Raw genomic sequence first — 10,291 nt, forward strand, 5'->3', positions numbered from 1 at the left:
ATTATAATACGCATAATTAAAATAATAACATTCATACATAATATATTTATATATACTTCCTTGAAATTATATTATATTGAGTGGTTCCAACAGTAAATGGGGTTTACAAATATAGCCTTTAGCAAAAGTGTGTATTCGGAAATAATTGCCGCCAAAACTATTTTCAGAATTTATAAATAATTTGGATATATATTATAGCTTCAAATTAATCGATTTAAGTAATATAATAATTTTTATTATGTATGTTAAATGTTAATATATTGCTTTCAGCGTATTAGTCTCCCCTCCCATATTAGAAAAGTAGTACACTCGCTCGCTGTTGTGAGCTGTCTAGTATTTAATCGAATAGCAATAATCTTAAAGTAAAAAGACCATACTCGAGTTAATAAATACATATTATTATTAATTAATTACAATTTAAAAGTTAAAATTTGTTAACAGTATTGATTGAAATGATCAAATAAAATATTTAAACGAAAATAATTTTAAATATTAAGTATCTAACAAATTGTTAACTGTTAAGACGACTGGCGTTAAGGTCTTCATATTCTATTACCAAATAATCGACAACAATAGACTTTTATATGATTTGATAGGGCCAGCCAATGTGGTCCTATCGCAATTTTTCGCCTGCGTGAATGTTATTTGTCACTGAAAATTATCATGGCTCCCCCAGTTGCCCGAGACTAATCGCACTAGAATTAGATAAATTAATAATTGATATTGTAATATTATAATATGTCTTTATTCGCGTATTAATATGATTTATTTATAAATTATAAAGCCGAAGTCCGCTATACACCGTTGACATTTGATATCGCCGATTTCAAAACAAACATTAAAAAAAATTAATTCCAAGGATATAAAACTATCCAATATACTTAGGTACACATTTATTACTCTATGGTACACATTAAAAATGATAAAAAATTAATTTTTATATAGCTACCTATTATATTGCCATAAAAGTCTCGTGTTTATTATTAAATTCTATTAAGAAGAAACGGATTTTTATTTATAGACCCATAAAATTATTTTTTTAGAGTTCTATAGATGATCAATTTAAATAATAAATACATTATTTACATACGATAATGTTAATTTAGCCGTTAAACTGCTACTAGTACTAGTTTATGGATAATCGTAGACCTTAAAAATTGACAATATTAATTTGTATACTATTTAATTTTATTATCAATTTTTAAGTATAAACAAAAGGAATTATATAAAAAGAATACTAAATTTATACAACATGAAATTTAATGTATTACATAATATATTTCGTGTTTGTATGAATATACATGATACATATAATGTGTTAACTTAATACTTTCTTTAAAGACACAGTGGTATTATCGATACAAAGCATGGTAAATTCAGGCGTGATAAATGAGTACATCAAAATAATCAACAAAAATACTTGTACACCATAACATTATACAGTCCTTGTTATGGCACAAATACTCTATCTCTCATTCTTTCTCTCTCACACAAAGTATAATACAAAATTTTATTTTATACTTAAAGATTTGTACATTTAAATATTATAAATTATAATTAAATATTCTAAATATACAAATTTCTTTCATCCATATTAATGGAGATGTAAGTGTTTTAATTATTATAATTAAATATTCTAAATATACAAATTTCTTTCATTTACATCAATATAAATGTAAGTGTTTTATATCATGTCATTAATTTGATATTGTTTGATAACAAATAATAACCGTATAACAATATTTTTAATTTCATAACCCTAATAAATAGACAAATAATTACAAGAATTGTACAGAGAGAAAATTACCCGTCATACTATATATCATTATTGGTAAAAATAAAAATATATATTGACTGTACCAATAACACCAAAATTGTTCATGCATCAACAAGCAATGTGACCTAACTTACATTAATCATAACTTAAGATAATATTTTGTAAAAATAGAGTGATTTTTAATTAAATTTATGATAATTATTAGGCATTGATCAATGCAAAAGTCACCTCACTTTAGCTAGACTTGAACTTTTTTTTTGGCTGTTCTTCTACTACATCTAAAGCTGATGATTCAACTGCTATTCCTAAAACATACAATTTACATGTAAATAAAATACAAATACATTTTAATAATTTAATTTTTAATTGTTTTTATATGTACGTGATAAAAATTCATGTAATTTCTTTGGTACGCATGTTTTTGCTTGTTCTAATTGCTCGGCAGTACTTGTACCCGTATTAAGACCTATTTAAACATATATATATATATGTATTAACAATGTTTATTGTTTGATTATATTACAAATATTGTACAATATACCTAATGAAAGGTTCATGCTCTTTAATAAATCCATATCTTCTACAATTTCATAACTGTTACTAAATCCAAATAAATATTCTTTTCTGAAAAATATAACAAATAAAAACATTTATATGTTATGAATGTTATTGGCAGTTAAAATATAATTTTATTTATAAAATGTCTAACTTGTCTTGAGAAATACTGCAATCAATTACAGTTCCAGGGTCAGCTTTAATGGCAATGAATGGCAAACTAAGAACTGATGCAGAAGACGGTCTTCCGTGTATCTGTTCATACTTTTTATTTTTTTCAACAAGTTGTTTAAATGTTACTTGCTGTCAACACAAACATTTTTTATTACAATAAAATATACATATGTACTAAATAATAAAAGATTAGAAATATACAATGATATTGATTGAAGATGTTATTTAATTACAACAGTACACACTTGAACAATTAATTCATGCAAAAATGCTTGTTTTTCATTGAGCCGTGCCATTAAATCCTCTCGTTCTCGAGTTAATGTTGTAGACTCCTGATATGAAGTCACTGGTAATCCTATCCATTTGATTTCTTTCTTTTCTTTTGATATAATATTCATGGCCATTAAAACATTTAAAGCATCATATACTCGTCTTCTCACATTTTTTTGATCATACTAGTAAATAAAAAATATAAGATGATATGAGATTTTTAATTTTATATAATAAAACCTACCCAACAAATATATCCTGTCTCAAAAGAGAATAATCAGTTGGTCGACCGATTATTGTTCAATACCAAGGATCTCCCTCCAACAACCAGTACTATTGGGCGGTCCCCAAATTATATATAATAATTTTACTAATTATGAATATTTGTCATAAATGTTAGTACATTGTCTTTGGGAAACGTTGGCTAGCAAGGTAGGGGAAATTTGGCCTCACAACTGCCAGAGAAGTCAGTTGGTATATGCCCAAAGTGGTTATTCTCTTATGAGACAGTGAGACAGGGTATAGTTACACTTAACATACCACTCACATGTGTTGTCAACATCTTACAAAAGTACATCACAACAAATTTGATGTTCACAATAATCATTTTACTCTGTACTATTTTAAAATTAAAATGAATTGGCAAATATTTATCATTTTAGACCAATCGTTTTTGATGCTCAATCTTGCTCTAGGTCTTTTAATTCTATCACTTTTTCAAAAGTTATCCTTTTGCCTTTCTCTTAACGGCAATATCAATTAGTTCCATTAATTTTGTCTTCCTTGGGTTTATTGTTAATCCGACTTTTCCAAAGTTCTTAATGTGTTTGCTATGTCTGTTAATGAGTTTCCTATGATATTCAAGTTGTTTGTGAATTCAAGTAGTTACAACCGTTACAGACTATTGTCGTTGTTTGCTAATTGACTGCTTTTTACATACTACTATCTCTCTCACAACTTTTTCTAGCACCAGGTTAAATAAGATGGTAGGCTGAGATTGTTAAGTAAAATGGGTTATTGTAAATGCAAAATTTGGAATGTTGTTTATTTGTAAGATGGCGACATTATGCACAAATGTGGCATAATTTTAAGTATACAATAATATGATAACACATAAATGTATTTTATTAATTGTTTGTAAGGTAATTTGTAAATTAATTCTCATTAATTTATAACAGTGCTTATAATAAAGTATTAATTTTATAATTTTTTCATTGAATATATGTATTAACAACACTTTATAAATTTGTTTGTGTTATGAAAAACATAGATATATTGTTTCTCAGAGATGTTATCAAGATTAAATACTTTAAAATAACATTTATTAACTAAATTAAATCTTAAATATTTATATATTATAATATTTTTTGTAAATAATTTTAACTTAAAAATATAAAATTTTGAAACTTACTTGTTCAGCATTACTGCCCTCTGGATACTCAGCAACAAGTTCATCTGCTACTTCATTATAAGTAGTTACCATTTTACTACGTACTTTTTCACATACACGCATGGCAAAATGACGTAGACCTTTTCCAGGTTTTTCATTTCGTCTTCGCTTACTAAAAAGATTAAAACGTTTTTAAAATAAATATTTGTAAGTAAAATTTAAATATATAATAAACATTAAGTATTATTTTCACAACCATATAGCTTTTTATATATACACTTATCCTATAAATATTTACTAAAATAATGTGTTGGAGACATGGAATTTTCATAAGTTTATTACTTTAAATTAATAAATCTTTGTTTGTAACCTTTGTACACCGTACACTTTTAAAATAAACTATAATTTTATATAATAATTTTGTATTATATATATATAAATACTGAAACTTAATTAAAATTTTATTGATAATGCTCAGTTAAAAATACTTCGTTTTTATAAAATATATTCAAGTGATTCAATAGTTTAATATGTAGCAAAATTAACAAAATAAAAAGTATCTTAATACACAAAGCCTATATTTTCTTTATAAAAATAATACACTTATTATAATAAAGGTATCTTTAAAATAGATAATATAAAGATAATGATGAACAAAAAATATTTATTTTAACTTCTATTATTTTTTTTATAATTTTTATTATGGTACTTTTTCTCTAATAATCTTTTTAAGTTTATTCAAAAAGCAGCAATAGGGGCTATTTAATTCTAGAACAAACATTGTCTTTTTTTAATGAATGTATAAAATATATATTGTACTATACAGTAGTCAGTAAATATACTATGATTATATTTATTTTTAATCTCAATAAGATTCTAGTTCGACAGTGATCAGTGTACTCGTACCTATATATTTTTAGTATAACAGCATATCTATACAAACTTCATCAGTCTAATATTGTCTCTCAAAAATTGTATTTTTAACAAGATATTTTGTTAATTATATATGTAGGTTACAAAATTATAAAATATAAAATGCAATACAAAAGAAAAAAATATATTAAAAGTCAAAATTTGAAAAAGTTTAATTTTATGTCATTGTATGATAATTTGAGCTTTGTGCTTAGAAGGCTGTCTTACAATAAGCTCAAAAAATTACAATTTTATAATATAATACTAGTTTTTAATTTTATTTGTAATATAAGGAGGAAAAACTTAGATGTTGTTTTGCAGACTTTATTTTTGAAAAATAAGGGTGGAATGTTACTATTTTTGAGATTGCTTTTTATGCTTTTATTTAATGTATTTTACAAGGTTATTTAGTTGGTTTAAATCCCAAACCCAGTTAGCAATCAGAATCTTCTCTTTACACAGTTTCACAATAAATAAAATAAATATATCATACATTAAGTATGAAATATAAGTATACAACACACATAGAAAGCCAAGGATATTAAATTAAAATGTATACAGAAAGTAGATCTAGAAACAATTATCTAAAAAAACAAAATATTATATCATACATAATATTTATTTTAAACCATAAATAAATATTATTTAAAAGTAAAAATTACTATCACTAGTGAAAATATTTTAGATATATAGGAACTTTTAAATGTTGTAAGATAAAATTGGTGGTGAATCCCAAAATTAGGTAATGACATTCTCACTCCTTTTTTCATACAAAATTTAAAAGACTTTTAATTTACAATTAACAACTTAGAATAAAATAAAAAATGTTTGATACAAACTAATTTTAGTAATACAAGGACTAACCCAAAAATTAAACCATAAGTACTTTGAGACTAGAAGGCATAAATTTAAAAACAAGTCACACTTGAATCATGTTTTTCTTCTATTTTAGTTATTTATTTCAATAATTTTTATAGAAAACACTGAATCAAACCATTAGGATTTTCAAAAAAACGTATGTTCTAAATATCTAAATTAAAAAATCAAGTACCTAAGTCAGAGTTGGTCTAGCTCATGATCGGAGCCCCCACCACATTAATTTTCAAAGGCATAAATTACATGTTGTCAGGCCTTGATATAAATAAGAAAAGATTTAACCTAACCTTTGACTACCCATTGTTTTTGAATATGAAAGAATACAATATGTGGGCGTACAATATGTTGTCCATCGCACGGGACGTGTTCTAAACCTCATAGAACTCAGGCATTGGAAACATCTTCTGCTAAAGTGTCACCCACCAAAATTCTCAACTAGTGAAATTGTGTGAAACACGAATCATACGACCCTAAAAGTCGACTACCAAAGCTTGAATCTATAAGGACGCGCGATCAGAGGACTACATTTGCGCACGTTCTAGGACTTTACAGATCCGATCTAGGCCGAGACTCATCAAATGGACGCGCAAGGAAATATACTTACTAAGCTGGGATAGGGGCCATGTTGACAACAGGCACTGCTTGACTGGTGGTTTCGCTCTCCTGTTTGACGACCACGTACGAGGAAGATGTAGAGGACGACGAAGACATAACGTACCACCGCCCGGCGGCCTTTGAAGCGGCGCAGTGAGAACACGGGTGGCGCGAACGAGCTTGGGGGTGAAGGACGAAATGTCTGATGAACACTTCAGACCAGACGGGTATTATTGTTAGGTATAGAATAATAGTAACACCACAAAAATGTCGACGGGACGACGCACGTTATCAAGCTGCTCGCTTGGCATTCAAGTGATAACGAATGTTTGGCGGCGTTCACGAACGGGCGGGAAAAATCCTGTGGGCTCCTCGGAGGAGAAAAAAATCCCCTCAACAAAAAAAAATGACGAAAATAAATTTCAGAAATTCTCTTTGGTGTGGTTGATTTTTGCGGTGGTGAGAAAATTTCCCCCTCTCAGGCCAATAACCGAATTTAACAAGAAAATCGCGCGCACTCCGACAGCTCACTTTCACCCATATTTTTTTTTACTATATCAGGCTCTAATCTACTACCCACATCGTAATTCGTGAGATATTTACAAATATACTATATCCTACAAGTATTTCAAGTAATATTTTATTGTGTTCGATAATCATGTTCTAGGAATCATTTTCTGTTATCGTCCTTTAATGATTCAGCAAAACTCGTAAGTTGCAGATCCTAATCCGAATTGCGCACATCGTTTAGTTTGGGCGAATTATCGGCCAAAACGCAAACGAATGCTTCAGACTAAGACTGAAAATAAAAATACAATGTATACGCATCATTAAATACAGGTAACTTTTACATTTAAAATAACCACGAGTGATATATACACATATGTTATATTTATAGTGAATGAAACAGTTTCCATCAATCTTTAGTAGTAATGTAAAATAATTATTAAACTACAGTTAGTTACCAAAAGGTTTATTGCTTTTGACCGCTTAAACAATGTTTAGGATTGTCATACAACGTAATGATAAAATATTGGTGTTTTTTTTTCTAAGTACCTACTGTTTTGTGTAAAAAAACCAAGAAAATTCGAATTGTTTCGTCAATAGTTTCAAAGTGATTAATTCAAATTATAAAATTTCACGATAATTGACTTGAAAGTTCGAATATAGAAAAAAAAACATTTTAATTAAAAATAATAACAAAATTTTAATTTCCATATACCCACTGAGTATTTCAGAAAAGCGCGGTAAAATCCACGAGCGCGCATAAACAATTTACTTACTGAAGTATGAATCGTTTCGTATAAATGATGTGTTTTTGAGGTTAAGCTCTTATCACGCAATGTTATCATTATTATCGTTATCTAGTATCATTAATAAATTATCTTTATCTACCGCACAATTTATTTTCAAACAATAATTGTTTTTGCTTTTTGTAATTTATTGTAGTACTTACTACCTAGTACCTATGTAATTACTTGTCTACTAACCGCTTGCAAATGTTCTAGTTTTTACAATTTACGTTTTGTTAATTGCTAGTACCGATGCCAAAATTTATTTCAAACGTTTCACGGCCACTGTAAGATGTTCACGAAAAAAAGGGAACTGTGTTGTAGATTTTGCTTTACAGACCTTTGGCTCGAGCATACTTTCATCAAGTGCGCGACCTCTGCCTGTGTCGAGTTAGGAATTTGTCTCTGCCTTCAATGTTTTGCAGCCGGTACCGGTGATAATATTCATAAGAACACCGATCCTTATCAAGTGCTGTGTAATGCTATCGACATTGGCGACCACTTGTGGGCAGCTAATGAAGAAATCGCATTACTTGATACATTCATGGATACCATGTCATGGGATAAAGTTGCTAGAAAACTAGGTAGATCACCTAAAGAATGTGAATACCATTACTTTGAAAATTATGTATTTTATCCAAAAATTAAAGGTTTAAAAGATGTGAACAAAAATGCATTTAGATTTGATAGATTTGATAATGTTAATAAAAATGAGACCAAACTAATTGGTGATGCATTGGATTCAGAAGGTATTTATTTAATTTTAAACCAGTAAGTGTTATTATTTGATACATGTTTACAATTTAAATTAATTTTAGTTTTTGTCCTTTTACCACTTTTCAATAAATTCAATTACTGATTTTATCATCATTAATTGAATAACTCTATAAACCTAAATTTTATTTTTTAGAAACATATCATCAATATGAATTAGCTATTCGTTTAGCCGGTTATCAACCTGTGCGCGGATCATTTGAAGAAGAATATGATAATCAAGCTGAATGTATTTTACAATTATTAAATGAACCAATATGGATTGACCAGACATCTAAAACTATTTTAGAATCAAATGTATTATACCAACGGCTGAATACAACCATTTTAGACATTTTTAATGAGAGACTGCATGAACGATATAGAAGAAGACAAATTGTTAAAGACTATGGACTTATTGCATTTAATAAACACCAATTATGGATAAAGTCTATGGAGGTATAGACAATTATTTTTCATTTTTTTTTTTTTTTTAATTTTTTTTATGAAATCTAATTTAATTTCAGATTATATTGGGTCCAGAAATGATGCAAAGATTAATTCGTTATTTACACCTTATAAAACCATTGGCTTTTGATTTACTTATTACTAATCTTAAACAAGAACATGAATTGTTAGCTAAAATTCATAAGCTTATTGATTATCGTAAAAATGGCTTAACTAAAATGGCTCAAATCAATATTTATAAAGAATTAAGTACCAAAAGAGAAGAATATTTAAAAATAAGACCATTAGGATCATCAACATCAAGAATTATTGAAAACTCAAAACCTCGTATGAATGTTTGTAATCTTCCAGGTTTTCAAAAACTTGATAATGATGAGAGAGAACTTTGTGCACAGATTAAAATGTTACCAGAATCATATTTGAAATTTAAGGAATTACTTATTAACGAGTGTGAAAAATCAAAAGGTATAATTTTAAAGACTGCAAGAAGTTTGGTTAAAATTGATGTTAACAAAACAAGGAAAATATATAACTTACTGATGAATAAAAATATAATATGGCAACATTGCCAAGACTGATTATATTATATATAAACTAAAAAAAATATTTATTTTTTATATTTCATATATTATTGTTATGTTTGACTATTTGTGATGATCTAAGTATTAAGTATTTGTTGAAATAAATGTTATGATTAAAGTTAATACTAACAGTCATTTTATAATTAATTATTATTTTCTTTTGTATAAAATGAATGTTCAACATATTGTATACTTTATTTTTATACATTTACTTTTAATTTTTAAATACCTGTTGTGAAATTATAAATCTAAAGATATTATATTTTTACATTTCAAAATAATAACAGACTATTAACACTAAAATTTAAATAATATTCATTATTTTTTAATTTCTTATTTTCTTAAAAAATCAAAACATTTTACGACCTTATTTTGATTATATAAACCTTTACAATCATTTAAACATAAAATCAAATATTTGTTTCACTTTTTCTAAATTATTTTATTATAGTAACAGTAATTAAAAATAACTTATTTGTGTATTAATTATTAGTTAACAACTAAAACATTTAATACTTTAAGTGCTGCTAGCTTCCAAAGGTTAGTTAGGTATCTAATGTTTTTGTTTTTTTATAAATATAATAAAATTAAATGCCTTCTTACTCACATATGAAGTCAAATTTTCATTTATGTTTTTTTTAAATGGTCC

General features: G+C 26.9%; 2 protein-coding genes across 2 annotated transcripts; one reads left to right on the forward strand and one right to left on the reverse strand.

Moving 5' to 3' along the window:
• Nucleotides 1-1,258: 1,258 nt before the first annotated feature.
• LOC132922277 (transcription factor Dp-1-like) lies at nucleotides 1,259-6,870 on the reverse strand. Its single transcript, XM_060985709.1, has 7 exons — nucleotides 6,559-6,870; nucleotides 4,188-4,338; nucleotides 2,752-2,961; nucleotides 2,487-2,635; nucleotides 2,319-2,401; nucleotides 2,160-2,243; nucleotides 1,259-2,082 (listed from the first exon to the last, which is right to left on the reverse strand). The coding sequence occupies exons 1-7, from the start codon at nucleotides 6,663-6,665 to the stop codon at nucleotides 2,012-2,014; spliced, it is 855 nt and encodes a 284-aa protein (XP_060841692.1). The 5' UTR covers nucleotides 6,666-6,870; the 3' UTR covers nucleotides 1,259-2,011.
• Nucleotides 6,871-7,939: 1,069 nt separating this feature from the next.
• On the forward strand, nucleotides 7,940-9,936 carry LOC132918867 (transcriptional adapter 2-alpha). Its single transcript, XM_060980197.1, has 3 exons — nucleotides 7,940-8,589; nucleotides 8,751-9,052; nucleotides 9,121-9,936. The coding sequence occupies exons 1-3, from the start codon at nucleotides 8,133-8,135 to the stop codon at nucleotides 9,637-9,639; spliced, it is 1,278 nt and encodes a 425-aa protein (XP_060836180.1). The 5' UTR covers nucleotides 7,940-8,132; the 3' UTR covers nucleotides 9,640-9,936.
• Nucleotides 9,937-10,291: the final 355 nt, after the last annotated feature.

This window comes from Rhopalosiphum padi, chromosome 2 (genome assembly GCF_020882245.1).
Source record: "Rhopalosiphum padi isolate XX-2018 chromosome 2, ASM2088224v1, whole genome shotgun sequence".
NCBI classification, from domain to species: Eukaryota; Metazoa; Arthropoda; class Insecta; order Hemiptera; family Aphididae; genus Rhopalosiphum; species Rhopalosiphum padi.